This window comes from Phaenicophaeus curvirostris, chromosome 6, assembly GCF_032191515.1.
Source record: "Phaenicophaeus curvirostris isolate KB17595 chromosome 6, BPBGC_Pcur_1.0, whole genome shotgun sequence".
Classification (NCBI taxonomy): Eukaryota; Metazoa; Chordata; class Aves; order Cuculiformes; family Cuculidae; genus Phaenicophaeus; species Phaenicophaeus curvirostris.
In genome coordinates this window covers 31,958,567-31,979,970 of record NC_091397.1, presented here as the reverse complement: position 1 = coordinate 31,979,970, position 21,404 = coordinate 31,958,567, and the positions used below count along the sequence as shown (strand labels likewise).

At 39.4% G+C, this 21,404-nt stretch overlaps 1 protein-coding gene across 1 annotated transcript in view; it reads left to right on the top strand.

The window, feature by feature from the left end:
* Positions 1-21,404, top strand: part of CNTNAP2 (contactin associated protein 2) — a 1,119,128-nt gene that overhangs the window by 977,761 nt on the left and 119,963 nt on the right. Inside the window, exon 16 of the mRNA XM_069859729.1 lies at positions 19,230-19,400. Within this exon, the coding sequence (XP_069715830.1) occupies positions 19,230-19,400 (171 nt within the window). The remainder of the gene's footprint in view (positions 1-19,229; positions 19,401-21,404) is intronic.

The window sequence follows — 21,404 nt, the reverse complement described above, 5'->3', positions numbered from 1 at the left end:
GCATCCAGGAGGAAAGCCATGCTAGTCATGTTGTTATAAAGCTTAAGCAGGTGAGCTGCACAGAGCTTTGCATGCATACATATTTTTTTCCCTGGGCTTTTAATTCCAATCATCTGTCTCTTCAATTGTGGCAGAGTCAGATAAAATTCCTTATAACATTAAATAGGTTGAGTAAGCTGAAGACATTTTATAGCAGTGGCGTATTCAAATTGTAGAAGGACTAATAGCTATTAAGGTCAATGAATTGTTTCCTGAGGTGCATCTCTAATTAGCAGCAGAATTTATCCAACCCTTTTTAAGGAGTAATATTATTTATACAGTGAAATACTGTCTCATCTCATTAAAGAAATGAATCCATCTTGTCTTAAACTAAAATTTGGCATAAGCTTCTCCTGTTATTGTTTATTTTTTAAAAGCATTCTCTTTAGGTGATGACACAGGAGTAAGATGAGTTTAGTTACCAGTTTGCACTAATCTGCAGATAAATAATCAACTGATTAAAAAATATTTTTGAATCTTTTTCAATCCAAAATGTATAGGTGTGTGGATGGAGTAGAGACAAGAGTGAGTGGAATGGAATGGAATGGAATGGAATGGAATGGAATGGAATGGAATGTGATACAATACTGATTTGGTAACCTGCAGCTTTTCATTTCTTGAAGGAAGAGGCTGCTAATACTGTTGCATAGTCAATGAAAATGTGAATAATGTTAAACCTTGGTGTGATGCTTGTAAGTTCCTTTCCTTCTGAGGGGGCAAACAGTATCAACTGCCATTGAAAATGAAGAACTTGCCTTTTCATCATGATGTCTCTTAAAGGAAATAGTGGAGACATGCACTTGTCTAAGAAGGCTGATGTTGCTGTTGCTATTCTGGTACTGTTGTAATTGTGCAATAATAGTTGTTGTATTAGAATAACTGAAATCCAAAACAAAAAAAAAATGCATAATTACTCATCATAAGGAGAGAAGAAAAAAAAACCACACAAACACAAACCTGGCAGGATAGGTTTAATCTGCAAAATAAACTTTCAGTCTCTGTTATTTGTGTACTTTTCTCAATGAATATCTACGGACAGAATTGTTCTTGTCTATTCGTATGAAGACTATAAATGTGTTTCTTTCCTTCCTATGAATGTTTGAGCTTTTCACTGAGTTATAATCTTTTTTTTTTTAGAAAAGCCAATCAGACCTATTCTGAAGCAGAGCCTGTTGTGCTCTCTCTGTGGAATTCATGCATTTTTAGATGCAGTTGGAGTAATCCTCTTTGCTGCCACCCTATTTGCCAGCCCCCATTGCCTCAGCATTCACATGGCTGGCTTATTGTGCTCAGCAAATGGGAGAGAAACGACATTTTGCAGGTTCAACTGTTCTGCTAGAAACTCAGTAATGAAATCAGAAATTACAAGATGAGCTCAGCAGAGACTGAACTCTGAGATTATTGTTCGGTAACCCTTTCTTGTCTAACCGTTCCAGTCACACTCCCCAAAAAAATAAAATTTTAATTAATCATTAATTGGTTTTCCTGGTTCACTTGTTTGGGATTTTTTTATTTTTAATTTTTTTTCTGGGGAAGATGAAGAAAGGAGGGAGGGTGAAGAAGAGGGGATTTGTGAGGAAAATGACTGTCTATATGGGATATTACATTTTTTGCCTTTGAGATTTTGCTGTCACTGAAGAGATATGAGGGTAAGTATTATATCTAGACAGAAATGAGAAGACCTTGGATAGCTGACAAATAGTAACATGCAAAGGTAATAATCTGCAGTAAAACTGTTCACTTACACTGAGTCAGTATACTACAACACAGGTGCTAGATTTTCCTTTATTACAAAAAAACAGTTCTATTTAGTTCCTCCTCTTCAAATTTTCTGTCTTAACCTGTATTTATTTGTGTTTTGAGCTCCCAAAGAATACACAACAAATTCAGAAACAAGTGGCTATAAACACTGTACAACAGCAGACCGGGCGAAGTATCCCCAAATCAGAGCTAGTGTTGGTGGAAGCCGAATGCTCTGTTCAGTGTGTTCTTAAGCAAACAGTGTAAGATGGCTGAGAAGGTGACCCACTGCCATATGCGCAGACTTGATTTCACCAAGATTCACTGTTTGGAGTCTAGTTTATCAGCTGTTCTGTCTGCTAGTGACGACTACATAGGAAACATGCAGTACTGGTTACAGGCCACCTGTATATAGTCTGAGAAGGGAGGAACAAGATTACTTTTAATTATAGTGATTAATATGAAGGCTGAATCTTAGCCAGCCCAGCCTCACTTAGAGGGTCAAACTGCAGTCAAGGCAATTAGTACAGGCACAGATTAAATTTACAAAGCACAGTGCCACACCACATACATTAACGAACTCCAGCCAAACTGGTACAGCTAAATGACAAGAACACAGTGCAATGCAGAAAACCTGTCTTAGTGCTAGGTATGGGAAGGCTAAGCTAGCCAGCTTCAGTTCTCAGCTCACTTGCCCTCCATCTCATTGCTTTGATAGGTATACGTTGTATGAGGTGGCCTGGGTGCACCTATACAGGCTGATGTCCGTCTCCGGGGTTAGCTTTGGTTTTATTCAAAGGCATTTCTTGACTCTTGTCAATGTTTACTTAGAGAAATGCTGCATTTATTTCTGTCCTTCAGGAGATTTCCTTCAAGAAAAGAGGTTGTTGTGCATAATAAATTCCTATGAAATTAGGTGGTTTCCCTAAATCAGATCCTGATTTATATCAGTTTCTGTGCAGATAGGGTTTTTCTCCAAGACTGCCTTTTAAATGTATATTCAATCAGTTTTATTGGATCAGTTGATCCAATAAAAGCAGATTTTGGTCCATTTGTGCCCTTATGAGACTTGAGACTGTCATTCACAAAGATTAACTTTTCCTGATTAAGAAAATGGTAAAATCCGGTGTCAGAGTACAGCAGAAGAAGAAAGACTTTGTAGATCAAAGCAAAGTACATCTCTGGTGTCAAGCAGCCTAGCCTTTTCACAGCTTGTGATTAGTTTCTTATTTAGACCAAATACAGGCCAAAGATCCTATTCTTCAGTATAGCCTGAATGCTTTCTCAACACCAAGTGCTTCATCTAGTAGCTGTGATATTAATCATGACTGTGATGTTCCCTTTCAAAAACTTTAGATCTGCCATGGCAGATGTTTGTTTATTTATTTGATAAATGGAGTCCTACAGAGACTTCTGCTTTGGTCAGCATGATATCATGCCCTCAAAGGCTCAAGCAGAGCCCGAGTTCAGCAGCAAGCTTCGTTGATGAAAGTAATTTATTACATTTATTTATATTTTTATTGGAAAGAAATGTTATAAAAGGCAATGTGGCATGATAGGTATCTTGGACATCATGTGATAATGACACTCTGCATTACAATACACTGTGAAGAGTCATTCACTTCTTAACACATAGTTAAATATGTCATCTTGGCTTTTTCAGTGTTGATAGATCTTTTACTTATGCATGTCTATATTTTTATCCATAAACATTGTTGCCTCATTGGTATGTTGCTATTTGAGCAGACAAAACGATGCTAAGAATGCTCTCTATTTTTGTTATGCTTTGACACATTTAATGACTTCACACAGCAATACATTTGGATAATGTGAAAGGTAAGTAGTAAATTTATAGAAAATTGTCAACACTTGTATCACAGCAATGTGTTCAAATTCCAACCAAGTTCAGTAGTCTTCTTCAAGAACAAAAGCTGCCTCTTGCAGTTTAAGATTGTAACTGCAGTTCACTGTTTATGTTGACAGCTTTACAAGATCAAGATTCAAAAAGACCTTAGAAAGGAAAAGAGATAAGAGGTATTTCCTTCACCTCAGAGATTTTGGATTCTGGAACCACAAGTTATAGACAACTTAGCCAGGGTCATATATGAGAAGAGCGTCAGAGCCAAGTAATTGAACTTAGAATGACTGAATTATGGCACAGTGGCTTTACCTCAAGCCATTCTTTTATTTCAGATAAAAATCTCCATAGCCAGGGATAACTTTTGTGTTTGTGAAATGTAGTTTCAGATGTGTATGATTTTTCCACTTGATGCCATGCTTTGTAAAATCTCTTATGGCATTTTTCTCTATAATCTTTTGTTGTAATATGCCAGCCTAAACATGCCTTTACAAGTCCAAATTTCTGGATAACTGTTTAATAGAGAAATATTCAGTATATGAACACATAGAAGAAGGGAAGGGAAGGGAAGGGAAGGGAAGGGAAGGGAAGGGAAGGGAAGGGAAGGGAAGGGAAGGGAAGGGAAGGGAAGGGAAGGGAAGGGAAGGGAAGGGAAGGGAAGGGAAGGGAAGGGAAGGGAAGGGAAGGGAAGGGAAGGGAAGGGAAGGGAAGGGAAGGGAAGGGAAGGGAAGGGAAGGGAAGGGAAGGGAAGGGAAGGGAAGGGAAGGGAAGGGAAGGGAAGGGAAGGGAAGGGAAGGGAAGGGAAGGGAAGGGAAGGGAAGGGAAGGGAAGGGAAGGGAAGGGAAGGGAAGGGAAGGGAAGGGAAGGGAAGGGAAGGGAAGGGAAGGGAAGGGAAGGGAAGGGAAGGGAAGGGAAGGGAAGGGAAGGGAAGGGAAGGGAAGGGAAGGGAAGGGAAGGGAAGGGAAGGGAAGGGAAGGGAAGGGAAGGGAAGGGAAGGGAAGGGAAGGGAAGGGAAGGGAAGGGAAGGGAAGGGAAGGGAAGGGAAGGGAAGGGAAGGGAAGGGAAGGGAAGGGAAGGGAAGGGAAGGGAAGGGAAGGGAAGGGAAGGGAAGGTCTTCAGAGGTTTTGAAAATCTTTTTTACACTTCATTTTCTCATTTATAAAATAATATGAGATAGAAAAGATTTTGGAAGTAAGGACTGAGTAAATGCTCTCAGGTTTGTGTAAATTGAGTGCAATGCCATAAACCGCAGAGCTATGCCAGAATGATATGAAAGAGGCCACAATCAGATCTCCTGTTGATATAGAGGAGTGTTTTGCTTTCACAAACCATTCTGCTCTGAAATACTAATTACATTTCAGTTTTTGAATGAGATTGATTTCCTTGCCATTTTTATTCTAGCCAGAACCAGAATTACTTCTTTTTCTTCTTTCTGGTCACCTTTCATACTTTCACAGAATAGTTCACAGAATAGTTCGCAGAATAATTGAGGTTGGAAGGGGTCAGTAGAGAATTTAAACCTTTAACAAAGGTTGTTGGTACTAGATCCCTCTTCAGTGGCAAAGCTAATAATTTTCTACTAGGAGGTGCTATGTATAATGAGCTAATGCTATGCTATGTGTAATGAGCTTTCTTATATATCCCTAAACTCTGGCTGGTTTAATCCTCATTAAATTCATAAGGGCATTTTTAACCTATATATATGTTTAACATTCTCAGTCTCAGTGCTGCTAACGTTTAAGTCCATAAGAGTTTTATGACTGGCTGCAACAGGAATGCAATAGATCCCCTCTTCTCTCTCCACACGATGACCTGTTTTAGTTAGGGTTCTCGGTTAGATTTCCTATTACGCTGCATCTGTATGCTTATATCACCTGTATGGTATTTGAAGAGTGACTAGTTAATGACTGCTGAAAAAAATGGCAGCTGCAATCCTACAGTGAGCCCACCTGAATAACTTTGCCTGTGTAACTTTACTCTCTGATAGCAGTATTAACAAAGTCACTAATGGTAATGTTAAGGCTAAAAAGGGTGCATGAAGGGAGTATAGCCAGGCACAAAGCTCCAAGAGACCACTTCATACAGGAAATTTATCTTTTTAAACTGAAAAATTTTAAACGCTCATTCTTTGCATTCTCAGAATCAGAACACTACTGAGATAGTGTAAGATCTCATAAGATCACAGTAAGATATTTGAATACAATGATAGTCTTAACTAGTTATTTTAAAGGTAAGGAATAGGCAGTGAATGGAAGAAGGGCTCAAATGCAGTGAAGTAAGAAGTTTCTCTGCTGTAGATAACAAAGAAATGAGTCATAAAATTACTTTTCAAAGACTGTTGCAAACTCTGATGTTAGTGGCTGAAAAAGGAAAGGCTAGGTCAGTATAGGCATATCACACAGTCTGTCCAGGGCCAGAGCACATAATACAGCAGATACTTTAGCCAAAACTTCAGTTTATGGGATAGAATGATACTTTAACATAGATTCCACTGCTTTTTCTCAATTCCTAGAGCAGTCTAGGACTGAGGAACCACAGTGGTGTTTTTAAGCTCTTGGCTGTTTGGAATCAGCACAGGATGTTCATCTTTAGAATTCAAATTCTCCACAAATGCTCTTAATTGATGGCCTAGACAGTACGAATAGCAACCATCAGTAAAAACCACATGCCTAGAAAATATATTATGGGAAGTTTGACCTAGAATAAGGTTACGGTGATATAAAACTGGAGTGGCAACATGACAGTGAAAATTATAGTTTTACTCCTTAACTGTAGGTTTGATTGGCATCTTAACAGTTTCTTAATTTCTGTGGAACTGAGACATGAACAAAGGAGTCATTTAAAGTATATTTCTATGGATAAGTAGAACAGCATAACTTTGTATTAGTGCACCCATTAAATTAATACTTCTAGCAAATGGTTTTAGCCATAGGTTTCACCAAAGCTCAGAGGACCATGATTCATACAAGTAGCTAGTCATATCTTGTGAGTTAAATATTCTCAGAAGGCTCTAAAATTCACCCAGTAACAGATGATCAAGCAAAATAATTTGATGATCTCTGTGAATAACAGATAATTCAGGAATCAATGACATGAAGAGTAGTTAATGTGCTACATCAAGACTAAATTGCATCTTACATTTTAATTCTAAAGAATCTTTTCCATCATGAAAGTGGAGCTGCTCAAGGAGAACATGTATCAGATGGTCAGAGAGCCAAGACATTGAGGTCAGATCCATAACCAAACACTGATGACTGTGAATCCACACATAGGAATGGAAATATCATGCTAAGCAGAGGGACTTTCCCCCAGAAATGAGAAAATGAAGAGGGGGAGAGCTGCACAAAGATTACCTAGTGCATCCTGCATATAAAAAGTCATGCCAAGGAATGGCAGAAGTAGAAACAGTTGTTTGATCATGTTGTCTACATGGTGTTGGGTCAGTTCAATGGCTTTGTGTCTCTGCTGAGCTCTAGAGATGCATCTCATTGACCATAGAATCATAGAATCAGAGAACAACCAGGTTGGAAGAGACCCACTAGATCATCGAGTCCAACCATTCTTATCAAACACTAAACCATGCCCCTTAGCACCTCGTCCAGCCGTGCCTTAAACACCTCCAGGGAAGGTGAATCAACCACCTCCCTAGGCAGGCTGTTCCAGTGCCCAACGACCCTTCCTGTGAAGAATTTTTTCCTACTGTCCAGCCTGAACCTCCCCTGGCGGAGTTTGAGGCCATTTCCTCTTGTCCTGTCCCCTGTCACTTGGGAGAAGAGGCCAGCACCCTCCTCTCTACAACCTCCTTTCAGGTAGTTGTAGAGAGCAATGAGGTCTCCCCTCAGCCTCCTCTTCTCCAGGCTAAACAACCCCAGCTCTCTCAGCCGCTCCTCGTAAGACCTGTTCTCCAGCCCCTTCACCAGCTTTGTTGCCCTTCTCTGGACTCACTCCAGATCCTCAACATCCTTCTTGTGGTGAGGGGCCCAGACCTGAACACAGTATTCAAGGAGTGGTCTCACAAGTGCCGAGTACAGAGGGAGAATAACCTCCCTGGACCTGCTGGTCACGCTGTTTCTGATCCAAGCCAAGATGCCAATGGCATACCACCACATACATAGCCAAGGATCTGAAGAGCAGAAAGGAGGGGGTCTGAGAACTGGCCTTCCCTGCAGTTCACCTCCACAGCACAGAGAATAAATTTTATACCACAGAGGAACTGAGCTGTTAAAAAAAGTTGATATTTTCTTACATGATTTTCCTTGAGTCTTTGCCTTACATCTTGCACAGTCACATGCTGAGCATATGGTGGTTATGCAGTATTGCCAGATGGGAATGGTAAGTTATTACAGTTGCTTTGCACATCTATAAACACCTACCAGTATCTACAAGGCAATAGAGAATCAGAACCTGGTAGTTAGTGACATGGTTTGTGGACAACAGCAGGCTCCTGTATTTAATGTTTACTATTCTGGCAGCAAGGCAGGGTTCCTACACACTGCATTGACTGTGGCACAGGGATGATCAAACTGATGTTTGCAGGTCAGTTATTGTGTAAAAAAAATTCCTTGAAAGGACACCAGTTTACATGCATCATTAAAGTTCCTTCAGCATATTACACAGCTCCAGGTTGTAAACCATGCCAGATCAGGACCTTTCATTCTTTAGATGGATGAAAGTAATGATGCCAGCAATGACAAGGTACACATCGTGATTAGGCATTGTGACCAGGAGGGAAGATTTTTGAAAAATGATCTTCCAAAGATGAGTACAAGTAACACAGCAGGTGCTGGAAACTTTTCTGCATCACTGATTCTGTTTCATTGACTCCAACATTTCACTGATAAATGTGATTTCACTTTTCCCTCACTCAGCAAATATAGTGACTGACAGAGTAAAGTAAACTTTAGCATCTGTATTTATATACATTGATCTATGTCTTGTAAGTGTTTTATCACTTGAAAGTCTTTATGAAAACAGATAATTCATAATGGCAAGGAGATAAACTGCTATCCATCTTACTGAAATCTTAACGTAGGCTGGTTTATGTCCTTCATTACTGACCATAGCATTCAAATTGATCTCAGGTAACAGGGCAGAGACTCTTTTATTACTAAATAAGCGACTTAAGGTTAGCCTGCATTTGTAATTCCTGAAAGACACTTGCCTTCTCCTCAGTATCTTGTTCTGCAGAAAGGAGTTTGGGGCTTTTTGTGATGAGATCAGCCATTGGCACAGCAGTGGCAGGCACACAGGATTTTTGGAATTCGCAGTAACAGAAGAGGTAGCAAAGGACTATGAGTGGAAACTCGCCAACTTTCCTACAACTGGAGGAGGCAAGGGCATCATTGGAAGGACACTACGCAAGTGTGCAGAGACAGTTAACCTTTTTCAGGATTTCACTTTCAGAAAAGATGCATGCAATGAACTTCCAAGAAAGAAGCCATAAGGAATTGAGGTGTAGTATAGAAATCAAAGAGGTTAAAAAACATAAGCACGAGTTTTCAGTTGATATATACTCCCTTGTTTGCCTACATCTGAACATATTCATCCTGGCTTTGAAACTCTAGTCCTCTGCAAGCCTCCTGCAAATCCTAACAAAAGCCGGATTCCCTCCATCTCTCATGTTTTTATCTCTCCCATACTTTATAAGAAACTAGTTTTAGTTAGATCAGCCAAAATGTGCTATGAGAAGCAGGTCTTGGAAATTCTTGACTTCTGTAGGAGATAACTTCTTGTAACAGGTACCCAGTGAGCCAACTAGGAAAGACGCCCTCCCTAGACTTGCTGTTTGTGAATAGAGAAGTACCTGTGGGAAATGTGATGGTAAGGGGCTGTCTTGGACACAGTGATCGTGGAATGGTTAACTTTAAAATTTTCAGTGTAATTAGAAAAGCGGGAGCCTTTTCCTGGATGTCAGGAGAGCAAACATTAAGCTCTTCAGGGAGCTATTTAGCGGGGTACCCTTGGAATACGTTTTTGAGGGCTCTGGAATCTCTAAGCACCACCTTTCAGAAGCACAGGAGCAGGCAATTCTACTGTATTATAAGTCAAGCAAGTAGGGCAGAAGACCAGGAACAGGGAACTCCGCATGAAGCTCAAGAGGAAAATGAAAAAATGAAATGATCTCTAGAAGTAAGTCAAACTTCACAGGAAGATTATAAAGCTATGGTTTGTTTCCAAAGTACAACACAAAAAAAAAGATGAGACTGTGCCTGCAACTCTTTTTATTGAACAAATTAAGAAAATCACCTACAATGACCTTCGAAACAGTTCCCCTCTGAGTTGACACACAGCTACATACAATGCTGCCAATGTTCAAAGCAATTCTGCAGAACATTTTCTGATAGGCTAGTGAGGATTGCTGTCATTTTTGCATTCACATCTTCTATCAATAAAAAGTGGGTTACTTTGAGACTTAATCTCTGGTAATAGATCTGGCAAACAGACTGGGTGCTCAAGAACACTGATGTTATTAGTGAAAATCTGCTTCACAGACAAAGATTTGTGAACTGACATACATCAGCATTTTCCAACCAAGGGCAAGACAATGTCAATATTTGAACAAACGTCCACTCATACTGAGTGAAACAATCGAGTTGAGTTTTGCCCCACTGCCAAAGGTTAGAGCATGTTCTATAACCATCTTTTTTTACTCTTCCCTCCCACTCTTGTTTCCCAGGGTGTAGGGTTTGTCTTGGGCTTTTTTGTGTAAGACCTTGGATTTTTGTGTATGCATGGAAAAGATGTGAATGGCCAAAGCTCAAATAGAGTTGGAACTGGCCAGTCTGGTTTCATTTAATAAGATGGGGGGTTTTAACTATGTTAATAGTAACAGGAGGTCTAAAGAAAACATTGGGCCAATACTTGTTGAAGATGGTTGTTTGGCCAGTAGTGATGAAGAAAAAGTGGAAACATTGAATGTGTTTTCTCTTTGTCTTTAACAAACCTGAGAGACCTTGGGATGCTCAGTACCCTGAGTACAACCAGCTGGTCCAAAGAGGTGATTAGCCCGCTGTATTCAGAAATGGTGCATCGTCACCTTGAGTATTGTATGCAGTTCTGGGCTCCACCATATAAGAAGGATTTGAAGGTTCTTGAATGCATCCAGAGGAAGGCAAGAAAGCTGGTGAAGGGGCTGGCAGACATGTCCTCTGAGGAGCAGCTAACAACTTTGAGTTTGTCTGGTTTGGAGAGAATGAGATTGAGGGGTGGCTCTCTTCAGCTTCCTGATGATGGAAAGGGGAGAGAGGGATGCTGATCTCTTCTTCCTGGGATTCAGTTCCAGGACGCATGGGAATGACTCAAACCTGCGTCTGTCAGAAGTTCAGACTTGACATGAGGATGCATTTCTTTATAACAGGGTGGTCAAACCTTGAAACAGGCTTCCTGAAGAGGTGGTCAATGCCCTATGTCTGACAGAGACATTTGGATAATGTCCTTAATAACATGCTTAAACTTTTGGTCAGCCCTGAACTGGTCAGGCAGTTGGACTAGATGATCACTGTAGGTGCCTTCCAACTGAATTAGTCAACTCTACTGTAAATGCATTCTGTTACAATGCTTCAGCCTACTAGAGATGAGGTAATTGTAATAAAAATAAGAAAAAAAATCTAAAACCTGACAGTCATGCTTTAAAATCTGAATTATCTTTAATGTAACAGTTGCTATAGCAAAGCTAACGTTTCTGGTTTGCTCAGATGTGTTTTGCTCATCTTCAGATGTGTAGATATTCTCAGCAGGCTTTGTTCTGGACTTCCAGCCATTTGTTACTTTGTTGAAAGACAGAGAGCTAGTTTTATCTTGAAAATTGAAATCTAACCTATATTTTTATCTACCCTGAAAGGGTGCAATTCAGTTTGCTCTTATACAGTGTTTATACACTCTTCATCTGTTGATTTGAGGATTATTTTCCTTGTGTATTGTCATAGGAATTTTCTACTATTAAGCCAACATCTTGTGCAGTGATTCCATTTAGTTTATTTTTCTTGATTCATATTTGGACTAGGTAAATAGGGACACTACCATCTTAATTTGAAATTAAGTATTAATTTACATGCTGCTTTTCAAATGGTGTTCTACCATTATGGTGATAACAAAATACCACATTGCCATCTCTGATTACAGTCTGTGGATACTGTAGTGAGGATGCAAGGCTACAGGCATGCCAGTTATGCACACTCTTGGCGGCTGCCTCAAGCTTTGTTTTATTTGGTTTAGCTGAAACACCTTTTTTTTGTATTGTCGGGGGGATATCCCTAGTTTGTTTTACTTTTTATTATCTTTTGATGGTATAACCACATTTTTATATAAGTACTAGCAAAAAAAAAAAGCAGTTACTTTGTACAGAATGAGGTATTGACAACTAACATAATGATGCTATGCAGAGGAATACACATATGGTATGACAGCAGTGGCCTTGAAAAGCGGGAGCCTGGGATGCAGAGCAGAGGAGTACAGGCTGATAGAAGATCAGGCACTGACTGACTGATGATACAAGGAACCCCAGGGCTATAAACAACTCAGCAATGATCAAATTCAGGACTGGAACTGGGCAAAGCTGATTTCTGGGGTACCAAGGAAATCAAAGAATATGTGCAAAACTTACCATATAGAGTAAATTATATATATGTTAAATGTAGTAAATGTGATATAGTAAAACATACAGTACGTGTGCCACAGATTTGCATACCAATGAAGAAAAAAAGGTGTAAATGCATGATAGCACAACCAAAACTGACACCAAGGAGATCCTTCCATGAGGAAGAAGCCACCAGCATCACAGCCCTCACAGCAAAGGACTTAGGATCCTGATGACTTGCCATCCTTGCTCCCATCTCACCTCAACACACACACACCTCCTGCTCATCTCCTGAAGGTGTGCTCTCAGTCCCTCTCAGATGGCAAATGAAGAGGGCCTGCCTTGCTTTGGAGTTGCAGTTACACCTTTCAAAGTAAAGTATAACTTAGTGCAAGAAACACTGCAAATTTTCTTTGACCTTTCTTTTCATTTCCTGAATAGCTTGTGACATTCTTTTTTGACTAGAATATCTTTCCTCCTTCTCACTCCTTGTTTCATTGGCAATGAAGTTGGATAAAGTCCAACAGCAAATCTTGATATTGTTAGGGCCAATTCCACTTGTGTTGCAGACATGAAGACTAATCAGAGCTGCGAGTGTTGCTGAACTGATATCCATACTGCTGTACTGATACCCAAACTGCTCTGAGTGTGCATGTGTAAATTCCTCTCTCCCAGAATGGAAAAAGAAGAAAAGAAAAAAACCCACTTGATTTGTTGGGCATAATTGTATAGATAATCTCAATCAAATACTTTGTGGGACAGAATAGATTTCCATTCACACATCTATCTTCTCTGAAATAGGAGACTATTCTTACATTTCATTCACATAGTGGTTTTGATAGAAAATCTGTTTTGCTGCAGATGAAGGCCCTGGAGGTTTTTGATCTATTGTAATACATAAGAGCTCCCTGACATTGCAGCATTCGTTCTCTAGTGCCATTGCCTAGCAGGGCTAAAATCACTGACGTCTTTTACAGTTCTGCTATTGCCATTATCCATTTCAATGGAGTTTAAATGTAAAACTGAAATTGATGGTGTTAAAGCATGAATTTCAATCACACTATGAAAAAAGATATTGATGGAAGCTAGCATGAGAGTTCTGGACAAAAAATTATTGCAAGGGAGAAGCTGAAAGGGTGATTGCTGTAAGCCCTGTGACTCTGTGTTATCTAGTACAGGGCTACTGCACATAAAACGATGTCAGTCCATGTTGCATAACTCAGGACAAGGTGAATTTGTCCTTGTCAGTACTACAGCAACCAACTCCTTCCTCCTCTCTAACGTGGGACTTCACAGGAAAAAATCTTCAAGTCTTTATTGAGTTTTTTATCTGAGATTTAAAGTGCCCCTTCTCATCCATCTTTTTAGTCTGTGTGATTTCTTGTGGCTACGAACTATCATGCTTCCTCTAAAAAAATTATACCTTTGTAATTGTAGTGCGATGTTCTGTCTGAAATGGAGCAGTAGAAGAGACACTATGTACAATACAAGTTATAAAGAACACCACAGCTCAAGGTTAACAAAAGTAATGAGGAAGAGGGAAGGTTGCTTTGCAGGAGCTTAATGAGTCGGATTTATATTTCCACAGCAGATAACCAAAGCTGTGAGCAACCTTGAGGCAAACTGAAAGCAGAATCACAAAGTCTTACATGGTCCATTGAAGCACCTCTGCCCAACTATTGCTCTGACCCCTGCTTAGATCCAGGCAAACATCCATGACAGATTTTCCTCAGGGGCTGCGATCAGCTCTTACCTTGCCTGCCTCTGCATGTCCTAACGCTTAATTCTGTCATCAATAAACATGTAACTTTGTGAGAAACACAACCATATTGTGGGGATGTAAGCACATTTATCTTGGGTTGCAAACAACTGAAAAGGCTTCTCTGGTGTCTTGATTTATTTGTATTCATGCTTCTATGACAAGTGCATGCTCTGTACCTGTTTAACTGGTTTAAGTAGAATTTAAACTCTAAGCAAGCTCAAAACAACAGAGATGCACAACAGAGATGTACAACAGAGCTGTGGTCCTGATTACAGAATTCTAGATGAGATTAGGAAGAAGAAAATCAAATTATAATATTATATTTCAGACTATACAATAAAGGTCCTCCTTAGCTTTTATGGTATTTTAGTCTCCAAGCATCTTTTTCTTCCCGTCTTCAAAACAGAAGCCCTTCTGCCTTTCCCATCTTAATGTTTCCAAGCTTCCTGCGTTCTTGAAAATGTTATCCCTTCTAGCTTGAGTGACTTTCTTATTTCTTGCAGGATTTTCTCAATCATATCCAATAAATATATCACTTTGCAGGGCTCAGTTGCTCATAGGCGATAATTAGGACACAATAATTATTAGCAGAATGGATTACAAACTTAGCATTTACAGTGTTCTTTCTAAATAAACTCCCTTTCCCACCTCCTCTGAGTTTTGTATTCTTGCTGCCATAATATATACCCTTTGGCTTAAGTTCCAGTCCCAGTTTCCTCCATCTGCTTGCTTACACCAAAGAGGGAGAAAAAAAATGGTAGGATAAATGTGTTCAAGCCATTTGCGGAAAGGAGTGTGTAAATGCACCAAAGAAATTTTGAGCCATAGTGACTGACAAAGCTTCCTAGCTAACAGCAGTACTATTAATGTGTGTAAAGTGGATTTCTATTCAACATTTCCTTAGGCAACCACCTTCTTAACAAAAGAAACTGTTTGATGATAAAAATCATTATGTATGTTTAGCAAAACATTCCCATTGTACTCTTAATAAAATGTCTTTTTCTCCTGAAACTGTTTTGAGATGAATGTATACTGACGTATGAAAACACAATTTTATCTTTATAAGAATTTGTAATTAATAGTCTTTGAAAATGTCTCCCTCCAGCTGCAGCTTTTCCCATTCAATCTGCAGTGTTTGTATGTATCCTTTTGCCAGTAGTACCTGCAGCCAAGGCTTTCTGCAGAGCCAAATACCAACATTTCAAATGAAATGCAAAGTCTTTGACAAGAGAAGTAAAGACTAACAAGAAGGGCTTCTGCAGGTATGTCAATCAGAAAAGGAAGGTTAAAGAGAACATACCCCCACTGACGGTTGAAAATGGTGACCTCATATCAACAGATGAGGAGAAGACTGAGGTATTTAACAACTTTTTTTGCCTCAGTCTTTGCTTACAAACTCTCCTCACCCCTTTTGTGGGTCAATGGACAACAGGATGGTGACCAGGGGATAAACCCCCTCCCACTGTAGTGGAGGATCATGTTCATGACCACATGAGGAACCTGAACATTTACAAGTCTATGGGACCTGATGAGATGCATCCAAGAGTCCTGAGGGGATTGGCAGATGTGGTTGCCAAGCCACTTTCCATTATATTTGAAAAATCATGGCAATCAGAGAAGTTCCTAGTGACTGGAAGAAGGGAAATATTTTCCCCTTTTTTAAAAAGGATAGAAAAGATGACCCTGGAAACTACTGACCTGTCAGCCTCACCTCTGTGCCAGGGAAAATCATGCAACAGATCTTCCTAGAAGCTATGCTGAAGCACACGGAGGATGGGGAGGTGATTAGTGGCAGCCAGCATGGTCGAGGGAGGCAATTCTGCACCTCTATTCCTCTCTTGTGAGATCTCATGTGGAGTACTGTGTCCAGTTCAACATAAGAAGGATATGGAGCTGTTGGAACAAGTCCAGAGGAGGGCTACAATTATGATCACAGGGCTGGAGCACCTCCCATACGAGGACAGGCTTAGAGAGTTGGGCTTGTTCAGCCTGGAGAAGAGAAGGCTCTGAGGACACTTTATAGTTACCTTCCAGTACCTGAAGGGGGCCTACAAGAAGGCTGGGGAGGGCCTTTTTACAAATGCATGTCGTGATAGGACTAGAGGCAATGGTTTCAAACTGGAAAGGGCCAGATTTAGGCTAGATATAAAGAGAAATTTCTTCACAATGAGAGTGGTGAGGTTGCCCATGGAAACTGTAGATGGAAGTGTTCAAGGCCAGGTTAGATGGGGCCTTGGGCAGCCTGATCTAATGGGACGTGCCCCTGCCCATCACAGGGGGGTTGGAACTAGATGATCTTTAAGGTCCCTTCCAACCCAAACTATTCTATGATTCTATGAGTCTATCTTCCGGGAAGTACCTCTTCAGTAGACGAGGCATAGCACTGAATAAAAATCAATTGATTTTGTTTCAATAAAATGGAGACATACATTTCAACATGAACCCATCAGCCTATCTGGCACTATATTTGTACTTCGTGGTGGTAGTCTTATTTGTGAGTGTACTGTGATGATGGTTTTAAATCTTAGCCATGTGTCTGGACCTGTGTGATAAACCCACAACCAATACCAATCCTAAAAACACTGACATCTACTTTTTACTTTAAAAACTAAGTAAGTTAAATGTCCTCTGATTATCCAAAGAGAAATGGTCACATAGAGCTGAAAATTAATTCCATGTAAAGGCAAACCTGCACTTTGATTATACTCCATCATGGTTAAAGATTTAACCCAATGTCCCAGCATTGCAGGCTAAGTCTGTGTTGAATTACATTCAATGCTTTCAAGTTTGCAAGATAATTAAACACATTTAAATAAAATATTACAAAATAAATGGTTCTTTCACATAGTGGCTTCTAATTTTACTTAATTGCAGTAGTAATGATAATAATGTATTGCACTGAAGAGGAGGCTACAGTTAAGGGACTAGAATCCCATTGTGCCAGGGCTTGACAAAATCAAAGAAAAACATGATCCTTTCAACAAGCCATTGTCAATGCATCAGTGGAAGTGATTAGTTAAGATAGGCTCTAACTTGTAGTTCTTGAGGTGTGTGAGGCTCACAGAAGATGTAAGCTTGGTATGAACACGGGGCTTGCCTACAATGACTGATGGCTGGATGATGCTGGCTGGAAGGCTAACCTGTAGCCAGCATCCCCAGCCAGAGAGGGAAGCCTGACAGCAGAGCCCATTACAGCCACACAATTTGGCTGGACAGTGACACAGCTGCATACTCTCCCTGCTCTCATTTGGGATAGCGAGGTGGCTGGGAAGCCTTTCTCACCTGAATTTCATAGTAGATTCCCTGTAGCTCTCACAGTTCTTTTGTTTGTCATGTGTTCTTTATGGTTTAGGCACATAGCCTGGCTAATATTCAGAGAATGTAAAGCTCGGGGACAGAAATATTTATTTAATTTATAAAGACATACAAGTATTTCTACAAGGCAACTAAATTAACTCTTTACATTAACATATTCTTGAATTTTGTCTAAGTCCTATTTATTTCATGTGAGTTTATTCAGCAAGAGGAATAAAACCAGTTTGAGTCTACCAGCACCTAGCATATCTCCCAGGAGAGGCAAATGTAAATGTCCAGATACATCTTCAAGTGGGAAAGCATATACATAGACCATCTGGATCCTATACTAACAGATTATTGACAAACACTCATTCAGCTAGACCATAAGCAAGCCGAATACTGAGAGAGCACTCTAAGAAGTGAAAGATGGATAGAAACCTGAGACTGTGAATGAAAATATAATTCTGTTCTTTTCTGTCTGTCTTGCTTTGTTACTAGGTGTGTTTTCAGAGAAATTGCAATTAATTAGCAGAATTTTCTTGCCAAAGCTTGTTTATCATATGAAGTTTATTGACATTTCTATAGAAATCATTAATAATATTCAATCTGGAAATTACAAGTTTGTCTAAATAGGATAAACAGTAATAAAAGTTGAAAATCAGCTGACATAGCCTAGCTATGTATCTGTGTTATGAGTGTACATTTTAACTGTACTGAGCCCATTTCATCCCCTTTTCACCTCATACATGCATGTACACACATACACAAAAAACCTCAGTTACAACTTTCCTCCTGGGATGCATTAAAATAAATGGAAAGCTGCTTCTTTTTCCAAAGCTTCTCATTCTTCATTCTTGAGAGAGGTAGAATTAAATGGAGGGGATGGGATAGAAATATGGAAGGAAATAGTATGCATTTATTTAAACCTAAAGCCTTCCTCTGTTAATTCAGATGTTCAATTTAAATTTGAATAGAGATTAATAAACTACACAAATTATAACACTTCAGACTTGGGTGTGAGCCAATGGTGCTGTATATAAAAAGTGTTGATTTTCTGGAGCTTCAGCATACTCATTCATATCCATCCAGTGCTAACCAGAGAAATAATAGTGTTATCGCCTAGTTTAGTAATGAAATACCTAGAATCCTAGAGTTTTGACTGGAATGGAAAGTATGTTCTTATTGTGTGGATTAGCTGGAATACTGAGCACTCAGCTGTGGTGAGTAAAGAAGTGATATTTTGATGAATTTCTGAATCTGGATAAATAAGCATCCTCGTGAAAGTAGAATTAGCGGTTTCAGTCTCTCACCAGCTTACCATATCATCTATATCTTATGATTTTTTTTATCTTTGCAGTATAATGCTACCTTGCACAGAATGTTGACTGGCATATGAGCTGAATTACCTTTGCAGTTCTTGAATAATATTATTTGCAATGGATTTCCAGTGGAAATGTATTAGGGGCCTATTAGGGGCATTTGTTAATTATGTCTTTTTTCCTTAGCTTCATTTGTTCTATTTTTCCTGTGATACATACTAATAGAATTCTAATAGGCATAGCTACATCTTCAGAAGAAATAGTTGTATTTGTATAGGGTAAATTTGAAGACAGATAAGTTACATAAGGCAAAACCTGCGCCTGAGGTGAAGCCGAGTTAGCGTTTTGCCCATCTGTCAGAACTACCATGAATTCTTGTTACTACACTAAACATACAGTAGCAACAAGTGTGTGACTAAGCATTATAAATTAAGAACCTGAAAATAAATGTACCATTAACATTCTCAAACTTGCCAGGCTGTATCCAGAAAAACAAAAAGGAGGTAGTATCAAGACATTTGGGATTTTTTTTTTCAGTGTGGATAACACTGTAGCATATATTGATATGAAAATCTTTAGCTTTTCAGGCAGCTTCAAGGGAGCACTGAAATGTATGTCTTTCCTGTCTGTCCTATGCAGGGAATTACTGGAATGCAGCTTCTTTCATTACTTCATCATCTTACCTTCACTTCTCCACCTTCCAAGGGGAAACCAGTGCAGACATCTCTTTCTATTTCAAAACATCAGCTTCTGACGGGGTATTTCTTGAGAATCTGGGGAACACTGACTTCATCAAACTGGAGCTTAAATGTAAGTATGCATTTCCCACCACTCTTCTTGGCACCTGAATTTGGCTTATGTACGTACTAGGTTTTAAGAAATATGTATGATTGAGTAAAATGTGTAAGCTCACTAAATTCTAGAAAAACTTCCAAATCAAACTGCTTCACATATTTTCAAGTTGCTGGGAGGAGCACTTGATGTGTATTTGGATTGTTTATTGAGGGAAGAAATACAAAGGAGGATAGAACAGGTAACATGACTTTTGAAAATGATACTGACCTGAAAAGAGTTTTCATAATTGCATGCCAGATTTATTTCCTTAAAGAGTGTCTTCGGCTGCGTGTGTTTTTCTGTATTACCTCATGGTTGGTTTTGAAATAGAGGAAAGAAAGAAAAACAGATAGATCTTTCTAATCAGCACTGCAAGGAGCCAAAGAGCTGAAAGCCTGCATATGATATTTAACAGCCCTAAAAAGTCTCATAAAAAATAAATCTTTATCAGCATTATCTGTTAATAAAATCACTGATCTGAAAAAGAGAGCATAATGATATGAAAAGGCAAGTTAATTTTATTATTTAAACCATTTTTAATGGCCCAGGGGCAAACTTTCCAAGGAAGTGCCAAAACCCTTAGCTATGCCTGAACGCTTAGTGAAACTGAAGCCATTGGATTAGGGGAGGGAAATGGTCTATCCCTCCTTTGTTCTCCCTTGACCCAGTTTAACTTGCCATAAACAGAAGCAGTGACAGGTCTGCTGTGCTACATGCAGCCGTTATAACAGCCTCTAATGGCACGTTACAGCAGCAGGGTTACATGAGTGCAGCAGACTGCCTCCCTGCATTCCAGTGCAGGGAAAAACATTTATGCTTCCATTTGATGCAGGAGCCAAGGACCCAGCTCTAAATACTGGTGCACAAAATTCAACGTCAAAAGTCACTAACATTGAAAGAGAATAAATTGTTTGCATACCTCAAATAATCTCTTATGCAGATTCAATGTGATTTACATGTGCATGTCTAATTGTAAAACAAAAACCCATTGTCAACGCGTCCCAAAGTCTAAACACACAAATCAGAATGTGGAAATTTAGGACTCTTTAAAATGTAACTAAATTTCCCCTTTGAGTAAGATTAAAGTGCCAGGTTCCAAGTGGGTGACAGCTTCCTGCCCTCCCCTACAGGGAATTTAGTTGATAGTGCTTAATCCCAATTTTCTCTTCTCTGCAAGTTAAAATAATTCCTATTGAGTCACAAGGAATATTCTTGTTTGTATTAACAAGGGGCATAGCCCTAAAGTGGCAGCTACTTCTAATTTCACTTTGAATTAAAATACTACTTACGGTCAGCTGAAGTGGGCATCTCCAGAGCTTCTTGCCCCTCTAACATACAGAAGGTGATCTCAGCCACTGTAGTTACCACAACAGCCATGCTGGTCACTTAGCTAAAATGAGACGATAACAGTGAAGAAAGGTGACTTCGCAGTATAAGAAGTCTTTGGAACTCAACACAGTTTAAATGAAAATCATGCTGCAGTGGCTCACTGAATAGGTGCACCAGTTCAAGAAAGTGTGTGGGAGCATACCTAGAATATTGATAAATGGGAATTTGATTTTAAGCCTGTGTGTGAAAACCACCGATTTTGCTGTGATTTGGCATATGCATAAATTCAACCTCTGCCTCATGTCCCTCAATCTAAACCTTAGGTTACAAGTTCTTGATTGTAGAAATTGAAATATCAGCTGTAAAAGCAGTCTAGAAGGTCAAATGCACTATTGTTGTTTAAAGCAGTAAAAAATTCTTGATTTAAACTATGTTGACTGCATCTGCTAAAAAGGACAAAGCTGTTAATTCAATAATATAACAACATGTTTTGTAACTAACCTGTCAAATTCTCTATTAGAACAGCTATTCTGTATTAAAAGTTTTTGTGCAATGGCCATCACAATATATTTACTGCAAGTTGCTACACTTGGGGTAGTAGCGGGTGCATTGCGTTTGTCTGTTTGTTGCTTTCTCATAAAAGTACAATTC